At 36.0% G+C, this 13,173-nt stretch overlaps 1 protein-coding gene across 1 annotated transcript; it reads left to right on the top strand.

Moving 5' to 3' along the window:
• Positions 1-341: 341 nt before the first annotated feature.
• On the top strand, positions 342-12,255 carry LUM (lumican). Its single transcript, XM_019473467.1, has 3 exons — positions 342-648; positions 3,908-4,804; positions 11,213-12,255. The coding sequence occupies exons 2-3, from the start codon at positions 3,928-3,930 to the stop codon at positions 11,365-11,367; spliced, it is 1,032 nt and encodes a 343-aa protein (XP_019329012.1). The 5' UTR covers positions 342-648; positions 3,908-3,927; the 3' UTR covers positions 11,368-12,255.
• The last annotated feature ends 918 nt before the right edge of the window (positions 12,256-13,173 follow it).

The following is a 13,173-nucleotide window of genomic DNA, read 5'->3' as shown; positions in this document are numbered from 1 at the left end:
AGAAACTTTGAACTCGGTATTTAATGTTGTGGAAAAGGTTATAATTCAAAGATAATCCTGCATCTTTGGTTCTGATCCTCAAGCTAAAACTTTTATTAAGGATATTTTACTGTGGACATAAGATAGTTAAAGAAAAAGGCAGAAATGAATGAGTCACTTGGCTGAAGAAGCACAGCAACATTGAGGTCTGAGCACTATTTGTTAGCTCATGTCTAGCAGTATAAAATAAGTTGGAAAACAAAAGTCTGTTTGTAATCTGTTTTATAATCCAAAATGTTTTCCCTCTAAAATACAAAAAATCCTTGTATAAGGCTATGGTTAGTGGTCTAAACTTTCTCAGGTTTGTGAAACACTGATCATTCTCTCATCCCACAGGAATAACAGATGGGTTGTCCTTGTACAAAATATGGTATCCACCTGCACTTCATTAGAGAGCTGCATTTTTGTACATGCCACACCACAAGATCACCATGATGACATAGCAGCTTCAGAGAACAGCGTGACTAGGGCTTTTTTTTTTTTCCTCTTGTAACACAGAGGATCTGGCAGACTTTTACCTCCTGACACTGTTTACAGCATATATTGGTCGATACAGTCCCTTATTGCATCTGCTCTGGGAATTAAGGAAAGCAGCTTCAAAGCAGTAAGGTAAGTGCTGCTGCATGTTTTAACCGTAATGTTCAGCTATTTAAATGTAGCTGTAATGGGAACATGAAAACATGTCAGGATAAGTTTGCCAATTTGTAAATTGAACACAAATCAACAGTTGCTTAGTGGATTCGCTTTCTTAGTTTCCTTAAAACAACCTCACATATTTTGTGCATCAGTGTTGCGCTTTTTTACAGTTTGTTTTGTCCTACTTCAAAAGAAGAGTTGATGTACAGTACAAATAAATTTGTAAGACTACTCACTGCTTACTTATTCATTCATAATCTATCAGTAAGAGTTCCACAGACTTCATTTGTTAAATCATTTTGCTTCATTTTAAAAAAGACAAGGTATCCTGATATTTAAATAATTAATCAAGAAATTTTTAGTTAATTTTAAAGCACATTTTAAATATACTATTAAAACTTCTTAAAATTAAATCTTTTGCAAAATGTGTAAGATGTTATGCTGCAGAATTAAGGTATATTTAGTTTAAGGCTGATTGAATAATAAACATATTTATTTTGTTTCACAACAACTTTAGAATTAAGGTAGTATAGACTAGCTCCAAAGTAGTTTGAGTAGTTTGTCTACTCTACTGTAGTAAGCATTTTTCCAAAATAGTGGATTTGCTATTTAGTATGTTTTGGCAAGTTGCCTGAGCAACTTCACAAATATTTTCACAGGTATTTTACAACGTAACTGGTTAGAACAAACGCAGGCAATTAGTTCAAGCATGCTTATGTTATAACATAAACATCTAAGAATGTATTCTGATTTTATCTTTTGGATTCATATAGTTCAGTGCAACAAACAAGCATGTGTACACGATGTATTTACCTTTTACACTTCTGACACAGAAATATTTAGATATGTGAACGATAAATCCATGAATAAAACAAGTTAACTACACTGCATATGTACTTTACTGTGCTATTTTATGTCACACACATGCTTATATGCCCTTGCACTACAGAATTGTCACCTACATTTTAAAATGTTGTTGATAAAATAATTCAAAATACTTGCTATCTAATTTTTTAAATTACTTCCATGGTTCTGCACAGCAGTTAAACATTGTATACTATTCAAAAGAACTGTCAGCCTATGATATCAATAATAAAATTAAGCATTACAAATATAATTTTAAACTAGAACAATAGAATTTGAATTTAAAATAGGATGTTTATGCTACTTTATCAGTAAGACTATAAAATGATGCAGATGTGTAAAAATGTCACTGTAAGGCCAAAGAGTGTAGTCCAAGAAGTTCATTACACTTTGTCTTATACTTTGAATACAGAAGCAGTTAGTCCCCCATCCTTAATGTTTAGTACCTAAATAGGACCAGATTTTGAGCTGAATTGTGTCACTGTAGTGTCTTTGCTTTCAGAGGAGCTGTACTTATTTATACCAGCAGGGGACTGAATGTTGAGTTTGCACGTTCTCATGCAGTAATGAAGAACAGACAAAGGAAATTACACTGATAACTCATATTGCAATGATTGCTCTATTCTATGGTTTGGAATTAGATAAATGTGATGGGACCAACATCATGGAAAAGATATGCAATCGTCCTCCTTATGCAGGGGACAGCAGCTTAACATCTAGCAGAGGGACTTTGTGGGTGATTGACTGGAGATAACATGAGAACATTTTTTTAAAAATCTTCATGCTGTACTGCATGAGACCAATAGGCCCTGCCTAGAGGTAATTTAGTTGAGATTATTAGCTGACTAGAATGTGATGTGGCTTTTATCAAGCCAATAAAAGCAAGGAAACTTAGAATTAGGGAAGGGAAGACTTTCTAGCTATGGCCCTGCATTTTAACACTAGGTACTCTGTAACACTAAACAATGCCAATAACAAGACTAACTTACTCTGCTGGAAGATTGCCCAGATCTGAGATCAATGTCTTGTGGTCTGTTCACAGGCTTCATATACTTTCTGAAATTACTTGAGAACAAGAAGGTTCTAAGGATTTTCTTAATTGTCTCACTCCCTGAACAGTAGTTGAGTACACTGAGCCTTGTCTTTTACTGGTGAAAATCAAAGTAAGCTCACTGACTTCACTTTTCCAACACAACATCTATCTACGCAGTAAGAAATAAAAGCAAGATACTAATATTCACAGATTAGCATCTTGTGAAGTATCTGATGAGAAAGGTATGCCCTTAAAAAGTAAGGTGAGACCACTCATATTGGATCACAACAAAACATCCCCAAGGACGCTGAACATCCTTTTGTGATACGTGAACTGGAAGACCAACTATGTGAAGCCAGTGTTTTATTGTTCTATTGGTTTAGAATGGTCTTACAATGTAATCAACACAGTTATTGTTATATATAGAATTTGCAAGAACATTTGCACTATCTGAAATTTAGTTATTTCAGATCAACTGTAGATCCATATTAGATAGAGCATACTCATGCACACATATGCAGTGCTGGTTGTTTGACATGTCCAAGATAATATGCTATATATTTCTATTAGTTTGTTCTTTAGATGAATATGAAACTTAGTGGATCATGCTTTACTGGACATGATCCATGAGAAGATGATATTTCAAGCTACAGGCATCTTAACAACACACTATACAGCAGATCATTACCCTCAGTTTGTAACTTCCCTGGCTCTTTCAAACTTAAGTCAAATTGCCATATGTTATTTAGATGTGAGACAATTCGGTATATTATAGAATCATAAAATCATAGAATAGTTTGGGTTGGAAGGGACCTTTAAAGGTAATCTAGTCCAACCCCCCTGCCGTGGGCAGGGACATCTTCAACTAGATCAGGTTGCTCAGAGCCCCGTCCAACCTGACCTTGAATGTTTCCAGGGATGGGGCAATATTAGGAAGGCTTGATAGAATTTAAATGGCAGAAGTGCCTCTGAACATGGCCTTCAGCAAAACTGAAAACTCTTCTGTGCCAAGTTTAGAAAACTTGGACTTTATTATCGTTCTTGTGACTTAATGAATGAATGCAGGAGGGTGTAAAGAATGTTTTACTTATAACAGCAGAATGGCCTGCAATTTTGCTTTAAAAAGGCAGGTTATAACAAGACAGGGGCTGTAAGTTTATAATATTAACAACGCAATACTAACAAATTAATATATTTTTTCTTAATTAATAGCTTTAAACAGGAAGCCTAAATTAATTAGTTTTTAATTATAATCTTTATGTGGAAAAATTTCAAATATTGCTGAAAGAGAGAAAAAATTAAAGTTATAACATTTTATTCCCTTTCACCATACAGGGACAAGACACATTGCAAAGATGACTTTAAACTCCCTACCCGTCTTTCTGTTATTGATTAGTGGCATTTTTTGCCAATATGACTATGGTCCCGCAGATGATTATGGTTATGATCCTTTTGGGCCATCCTCAGCAGTCTGTGCCCCAGAATGTAATTGTCCTTTAAGCTACCCTACTGCCATGTATTGTGACAATCTTAAACTGAAAACCATTCCGATTGTACCAAGTGGAATAAAATATCTTTATCTTCGAAACAATATGATTGAGGGCATTGAAGAGAACACGTTTGATAATGTAACAGACCTACAGTGGCTGATCCTAGATCACAACCATTTGGAAAATTCAAAAATTAAGGGAAGAGTCTTCTCTAAACTAAAGCATCTGAAGAAACTTCACATTAACTACAACAATTTGACTGAAGCTGTTGGACCACTCCCCAAAACTCTGGACGACCTGCAATTAAGTCACAACAAGATCACAAAAGTCAATCCTGGTGCACTTGAGGGGCTGGTGAATCTGACTGTCATTCACCTCCAGAACAACCAGCTGAAAGCAGATTCTATTTCTGGGGCTTTTAAAGGCCTGAATTCGCTTTTGTATCTTGACTTAAGCTTCAATCGACTTACAAAGCTACCAACAGGACTGCCTCACTCCTTACTCATGCTGTATTTTGATAATAACCAGATCTCCAATGTTCCCGATGAGTACTTCCAAGGTTTTAAAGCCCTGCAATATTTACGTTTATCCCACAATAAATTAACAGATTCTGGAATACCAGGCAATGTCTTCAATATCACATCACTGGTTGAGTTGGATCTCTCCTTCAATCAGCTGAAGAGCATTCCAACTGTTAGTGAGAACCTCGAAAACTTCTACCTCCAAGTCAACAAAATTAACAGTGAGTTAAATTTGCATATTTTCAATATTATTTACCACAGTCAATGCAAGTATCTGAAAGGGTAAATTAACCAGTCTGAAGAAATGGTACTGGTTAGACACATTGACGTTTCTCTGACTGTTGTCCACATTAATGTTAAAAGACAGACATTTATCTGATAGCTACTCAAATTAACCTTAAAGACAGAAATGTCTGTTTTTCTACTAATGTGGGTATTATTGGCCAAATTCTCATCTCATGTAAGTTGGAGTAACTCCATAGAAGCCAATGGAGTTGACTTATACAGTTGAGGAAAAAAACAGTGGGAAAAGTTTAATCAGTGTGGAAGACATTTGGAGTTCATGTCAGCAAAAAGAGACAGCTATCAGCTGAGGCTCTGACTATGCTATGTGTAACCATTCAGAAGGCTGGTAGGGAAAGTGCTGGAGGGAGGAGAGAGGGAGAAGACAACAAATTCATAAGGTATCAGGCACAAGGCACAGTGAAAAAGATACAACAATGTAGCTGCTTTTTTCTCTTTCGTTCCTTCTTTCACAGAGTATCCCTCCAAACCCATCTTGAAATCCAAAGAGCTGCCCCTATTGTTTCTTCTTTTCATTCCCTTTTCCCACATTGTATTATCAGGTGGCAAGCTTGTCTCCATTCAAGCATGATTTGAAAAAATGTTCCTTCTGAAGTCAATAAATGTCATACCTTGCACAAGATCATGGAGTTTTTTACTGAGACAGGGCTTTTACGAGGCTGTCCTAATCCTGGGGTGGGAAAGAGGTGTTGGAGAGCTGGAGAGGCCTCACCATCACATCAGAAGCTCTCCAGCTGCACCTCTGTCAGCAGCGGTCCCTGATGGAGAGGCAGATCTGTCAAACATAACAGTGTTTCTGCAGGAGGACTTAGATTATCTTGCTAGCTGGCACAAGGTAAACCATAAAACCCTCTCTTCTGTTTGCCTGCTCGTATCTGTCAGGGGTTTAGGTTATCAATGTTAGCTATTCCATACATAGCTAACTCCATACAGACGTAGCCTTTGAAGCCAAACATTTTAGTGCTGATTTTACCAGACAGAGGGCAAGACCTTTTGAAATGTTTTGTATTTACTATGCTTCACATTTTCCTCAACATTATGATTTTTTTTTCCTATTACATCTCAGTTCCTTGTTTTGATGAGGGAAAACAATGAGTTAATGCTTCCTACCTGAGGCACCACATACAGCAACCTGTAGAACTCGTATCAGATACTCTCCCTCTCCTAAAAGAGCAAACAATGATAATGTTTAATTTCTCATGAGATATATGAGGCAATTTTCCCTGCTTAGAATGGTTGTTCTGAGCCTTCTGCAAGATACCCAGGTACCGAGTTTGCTTTCCATTCACATTTCCAAGGACTTCTGAGCAATTGTGACAACAATTTAATTTTGCAATGAAAGCTGTATTTCCAGAGTACTGGTCAGCAGCAGAAGGGGATGGTGTGATAAGTGTGCACCAGCTCTGCTGCACTGTCATTGCTACCCTATGGGCTGGTGCAAGAGAACTCCGATTTACTGGTTTTTGTTTAACCATAAAATCTAGCAGACTCCAATAACAAATTTTCTTGACTATCTAATTTCACAGGCATAATATTGTGTTCCCTAAGATGCTAATTGACAATGGGGGACAAAATTTAGTTAGCAATAAGCATTTCAGTTTAATGAAGTACAAGATACAGGGTGATCAAAGCCTTTGCAGTTCACTATTCATTACACCTGACCTACAGCTGTGAGTGCTTAGTCTTTCTAAAAATTTAGTTGATTGACCTTTGAGTATTTGAGCCTCAAACAAATGACTAGTTTCCTTTCTTAATAAAATATTGTAATTTGCCAGACATTTGTGTAAGGATGACTGTAAACAAGGCCAGCTTCCCTTCCATACCATGGCCCGTGGTACACATATACTGTGAGAGCGAGACTTTTGTATTAGGGGTAATGATAATTTGTCCTACAGTGTACAAAAGGTATAACCTTTCAGATTATGCTTATATAGCTTAAAGTTTTCACTTATACTGAAACCTAACATGAATATATTTCTCCAGAGTTCTTAATTTGCTACTGTCTCCCTTTTTCTCAGGTACCTTTAGGCTATCAATTAACATTTATATTTGTCTAATGAAGAGTAATCTGGTTCCAAGCCTTTTGATATTCCCAGAAAGAAAGGAAATATTTCTCTAAATTATTGTCCATGACTTTCATCCTGGGCTTGCTACAGTCATTATGCATTGCCATACATAAGAAATTACCTGTTTGAGAAATATCCTCATTTGAGTGACTGAGCTTTTTGAACAAGAGTTGATGAATATACACATAAAAAAAATTGTAGCCGAATTGGCTTTACTTCAGTTCTGTCTTCATCTGTGATGCGAGGAGCAGTGGGGAAAGCAGATAGCAAAGCGGAATGAAGACAAATTCAGAGTAACACCTCTGATCTCTAACTAATAAATTCAAGCACATCCATTGTATTGAGTGTAAGTTAGGTATCAACTGTATACTCCATCTACTGTACTTGATGCTAGTTGGACCTCCAAGCTAGCATAGGACCATGGAAGGTTTATAAAAGCCTTTGCTTTCTCCATACCTCAAACCTAAACTGTAACTTCTAAATTAAAATTTCTTTTTTTAATATTTCTTATTAGTAGTAATTTAAGGATAGAATTTTCTGTTTAATAACAGTGGTTTGCTACCATGCTTTAAGATGCCACTAGGATTATATACATATATATACACACACACTTGTAAAGAAATGGAATGTAAACTGCAGGATGGAAAAACGTACAGGAATCAAAGAGGTTCAGTGACACAGGAAGAGGGTCCAGAGGCAGACTTCTCCATATTTCATTTGTACTTGTAAAGGATTAAGAAGAGAGTTGTTTCCGTTGAAACCCCAGCAAGAAGATACCACATGAATGGAGTATAAAAAGGGGAATGTGAAAACGTTCCAGACAACAGTTAAGGGGCCACGTATTCTGCTCCAGTCCATCAGCTGGATCAGTACCTGTACCATAATCGTGCTTATTCTAAACAGAGTTAGTTGTGGAGATGCTTTATCGTCTTTTATCTGGCTCACTCCACCAAACCCAAAAGGATTTTTTTACAATAGCCTGTGCAGAAATGACTCAGATATGATTACTGTTGGACCACAGAGCAGCAAGGATGACTATGGGACTTCAGATCCCATTAGGATTGCCCACTGTATTGCATGCCTGAACAAGGAAACTTTGCACAGTTAATCTTCCTCTCAGCTAAAGGCTGCTTGCACTCCTGATGTACAAGGGATATACTCTCACCTAGCATATAGTAAAAAAATAATTCTGTCTAAAAATAAGTATTTCTATGCTCCCATTTTGCTCTATAGGTATGGGAGAGGAGAGGAGAGGAGAGGAGAGGAGAGGAGAGGAGAGGAGAGGAGAGGAGAGGACATGCCTGTTCCCGATTTTTTTTCCCCCCAGATATTTCAAATATTCACGTAGTTTGTTAGAATATCAGAATTTCTTATGACGACAGCCACTTTTAGTGAGAAAATCGTTGTTCAGATGGAAATTTTCATCCAATCCTTCTTATTCTCTCAGTGTCTGGCTCATGCAGGAATTCTGTGTTGGGAAAATATGAATGCCACGCTAGTGGCAAAATTCCAGGTACACTGCCTCTGAACCAGAATATTATAAATTCAGGAAGACATTTTAACACCTGCAACACTAATAAGTGTGATAAAGGAGGAAGTAAGTTACTGACATGTTTTATGCAACAGCGCTCTAGTCTCACTGATTGCAGTTCCCATATAGACCATGTAAGTAACAGCAGATCAAGTGCATTCACAAGACCCACTTACCGTATTTTCTGCTAGTGGAGACTGCAATTTGAAAACAAACATTTTTAATATGCTTCTAACAACTGACAATTATATGAACTGTATAAAAAAATAAAACTCAAATGCAAACAGTGTGCACCAAATATTGGAGCCAAATCCCACTGAAGTCCATGACAGAGTTCCTTTGAATTCTGTGAGGACTAGATCTGCATCCACTTCCAAAGTGGTTTCAGTCTCATAAATAGTCAATACAGCTGAGTATTTTGGTAACACAGATAAATTTTGTGGTTTACATGCATGAAGTTTAAATCCTTTGAGTACTTAAGCTTCTACCCAACTTGTATAAGCATACCTTATTTTGCAACCATATGTTAGTGTTTATGCTCAAAACTAACAATATGGAAAAAAACAAATAACTAAATTAAGAAAGTTTTTAAATGTCTGCCTTCAACAAAAATATACTTACCATGCCATTCCTGAATGACAAGAAAATGGAAAAAAAAAATCTATATTAGAATTAATGTTTATTTTAATCTTTGCAAATTACACCCAAACCATCTGCAGAAAACTGGACCTAAACAGTTAATGGTATAGCCTGTAGGCCAAGCAAATGAGTTCAAAGTCTCAGGAACTTGTGTTTTCATTCAGCAAAATTCCACACAGATCTAATAGTATAAACATCTATGAGATTATATGATACTAACTCACAAGAATCATCAGTTCACTTCAGCTGGTACATTTTGAATCGGAAAAGTATCAGAATTGGTCTGCAGGCTTAAAATTATACAATATTACAATATGGACTGCCCAATAAATGTGCTATTAAGGATGCATTTTATCTCACCCTTCCAAAAGAAGGCTGTACAATATACAAAGTCTAGGAAATTGTTTTGATTTGCTTTAATCAAATTGGTGATCAAGATCTAACATTTGAAATACATTTCCTTAATCCTTACTCAAAACAACTTATTCTGTGAAAGATACACAAATCTTCACCCATTCTTCAACATCATATCTCCAAAAAATTACCTAAGCTCTCATGCTTTAAAGAGCTGCCTGTACAGATGGGTGTACATTTATACTTAGTTTACACAAGCTGTGTTTCATCAATGATAGCAGATTATTGTAATGCCAGTTCTGAAAGAATCCAATTGAAGTTAAAGTGGAGGTATGAAAGATACTTCCTCCACTTCCTTTAATACTACAACATGATGTAGGTCATCGCATTTTCTTAGGTGAGTTAAATAGTGATGCAGAAAAGATATATAAGGTGGTGTTTTCAAATGTCCATGAATGACCTATGATTGGTAGTTAAAATGGCATCCGATTTTGAGAACACTACCTCGATTTCTCGGAAATTATGAGAGCTAGTACTTTGCAACATAAAAGCAACTGAAGATATGAAATTTGTCCGCATACTGGTGAATGGGTTCATTAAAGGAATCCCTTTAAAATATTTTCTGTGTGAATTCAATTCATGTCAATGGCCCGAAGAAGATCAAGCCTCTCAGACGGCTTCTTTAGTAGTGATGGAGCTTTTCAATAGACTAATCTTCTGTCTGACTCAAAGGAAACGCAGGTGAGAATGAAGGACCATCTTTGCAGAATTACACTATGTGATATGCAGGGGACATCAGGTTTATTCACATACATTCTCTCCTGAGGATAGATCTTCTCTGCATGACAGAGGTCTATAATATGTATTTGTGTATGCTTATGTATACTCAGCACAGAATTTCTCTACTTCATGTCATTTCTAGCTTACAGTTAATACTGCTCATAAGATACAAGACATAGTTTTCCATTCAAGACCTGTCTGGTGTTATGTGAACCAAATGATACTTCAACTGAATAGAGGCTATATATATCATGATATCTAAGGTACAATAAATATAAATATTTTTATAAATATTTTTAACATTTATACTCACCTTCTAATCCTGCTATTCTGGAAAGGTTCAACTATACAATTTAAATGTAAAACTCCTTCCCAACCCCAGCCCCAAATTTCATTTTGAAACTAGTAAATCAAAATGACACATCCAAAATAATATTTGACACAGACACCCATTGGACTGCCTGTTCTTAAGGGTAAGGCCGTATCATGGTTTCAATTTCTCCAGAAACTTTTTACTTACTTCAAAATCTTATGTAGCACGGTTTTACACTTCCATCATAATGTACCCAGCATGATTGATTCCTCCCTCTGCAACTCCACTTTTACTGGAGATTATTTTTTTTTCCTTTTTTCTAAATGTCAGATTAGACCTCTGTATAAAATCTGAAGTCTTAAAAATCACATAGATACTGGGAGCACATAGCACTTGAAAAACTCAGTCTTGAAATTCTGGACCTCTCACAACTAATGGAAAGAACCTCTCCTAACACAAGTCCCTCAAGTTCCAGTAAACTCATGGGGAATTACATCAGCAGACATGCAAAATATTGAAAAATAGTAGAATAAATTTAAGGTCACAATTTCCAAATAAAATTTAAAAAGTGGAAAAATAATGGTTTTGTCCTATTTGTCCTAATTATTCATGCTTTCTCTTATTCATGTTCCCTTTGTTTCAGAGTTCCCATTGAGCAGCTTCTGTAAGGTTGTTGGGCCAATGACCTATTCCAAGATCACACATTTGCGCCTGGATGGAAACAATCTCACTCGGGCTGACCTGCCACAGGAGATGTACAACTGCCTTCGGGTGGCTGCTGAGATTTCACTGGAGTGAGATACCTGGGAGCATCCAGTTCCCTTCTAGGGGCAGTAACTACAGGAATTACATCATGATAGCTCTTTAAAATTAGGATATGCCTTAAAAAAAGTGTCAATCTGCATATTATCCATTCAGTTTGTTAATATTTAGCATGCACTTGGCAACCTTAAGGAAACGTGTGTATATTTTTACAAACAGTTGTATTTAGAAAGCACAAGAATGACCAAATGTGGTAGAAAATATGCCTTCATCTGGCTAGGTAAGTTGATGAAAAGCATTCAACTTCATAGAAATCTATGTCCATGCATGCAATACATGCCAGGTGGTACCAGACTTACATGGAAGTCAGGTGGGTTTCATCAGAGTGCTAAGCAGTATGGGCTAGCCTGTGTAAATACAAGATTCCTCTACAACCAATCCAACTTTTTTAATTATTCATGCCTTTTTCATATTGTTATCAATTATAAAGGAAAAAATGATTTAACAGTCTAAGAACAATTTAAAATGTATGAAAATATGTTTTCAGAGCCCATGACATTATTAAATTAATGGAATATGTGAAAGATAACAGGGAAACATTTTTCAGGTTAAAAAATTGTTTACTCTTCTTTTGTCATACTTTCATTTAAACTTTCATGGTAAGATTTTTATCCATTGCTGGTATAATTTTTACTTCAAAATAAGTCATATATACAAGTATTTTTATTCAATTACTTGCATGCTACTTTTAACCAGATTGTAGAAAATAAAACATAGCAAATAGTATTTTTGTGTCCATATAATTGTCAACTATGTTTCAGTCCTTTATAAATTGAAAAAAACACTTCAGGTTAAGACAGGATAATCTAAGCTATTCTATTATTATTAAAATTAATTGTAAGGTTAAATAAACTGTTTTCTCTACTTTCAAGTTTCAATATGTTTGTAAACATACAATTTAACATCCTCCACTGCACTTGTGTTGGCCATTAAGTCAATGCCTTATGGAGTTTGCAGTATGGGAGTCACAGCATTACGAAATAGTGCAAATTAATTTCTCAGCATTGTCAAAAGAACAATAACATATCTCAGAAGCCACAGGCAATGAGTAAAATGCAGCCCTAGCTACTCATGATAGAGAGATGGTAGTATATTCTACCTGGGAATGAATAGTCCAGATATTGTCAGCATCCTGGAACACACACTAAAATAAATGTGTTGGTAACTGAGAGCCATAAATGGCTTGCTTGCAAACACAGATCATCCCATGGGTACTATTTTCTTTTCAACTACTAGACTATTAAACACTCAAACAGAAACTCTTCTAGTTTCTATAGCAAAAGCAGAAACTATCACCTCTGGGGAAAAAAAAAAAAGAAAAACAAACAAAACACACCAAACCATTTAGTCGGCACATTGCCAATTCCAGATGTTCAGAATCAATACACAATTCACAAAGAAACCTGGGACTAAAACAAAAAGAGAGATGCAGGAGACAATAGAAATATTTCCCTCTTCATTTTTTCATCCACATACAGGAAGGATTGAAAGTAACCTTTGTTACAAGTAAGCTAGAATTTTCATAGAAGAATAAAGTCTAAAGCTGGGGCTTTCTGAATGCATCAGAGTGGGAATCTCTATGGAATAGCACTTAGTCATTATAATATAAGAGAAGAAGAAAGAAGTGCATGCAAAAAACCCCAAAGAATAAAAAAAAAAATAAATGGGAAACAGCATTCAACCATTTCCAGAGAGATTTTAACCCAACTGCCCCTTTCACAGGAAAATACACAAACATTAAGACCTCTAGAGCACAAACTGATACTGAGATGCGTCGCCACA

This window comes from Aptenodytes forsteri, unplaced genomic scaffold (genome assembly GCF_000699145.1).
Source record: "Aptenodytes forsteri isolate BGI_AS27 unplaced genomic scaffold, ASM69914v1 Scaffold53, whole genome shotgun sequence".
NCBI lineage: Eukaryota > Metazoa > Chordata > Aves > Sphenisciformes > Spheniscidae > Aptenodytes > Aptenodytes forsteri.
The sequence above is the reverse complement of the archived record's forward strand: the minus strand, read 5'-3'. Positions and strand labels throughout refer to the sequence as shown.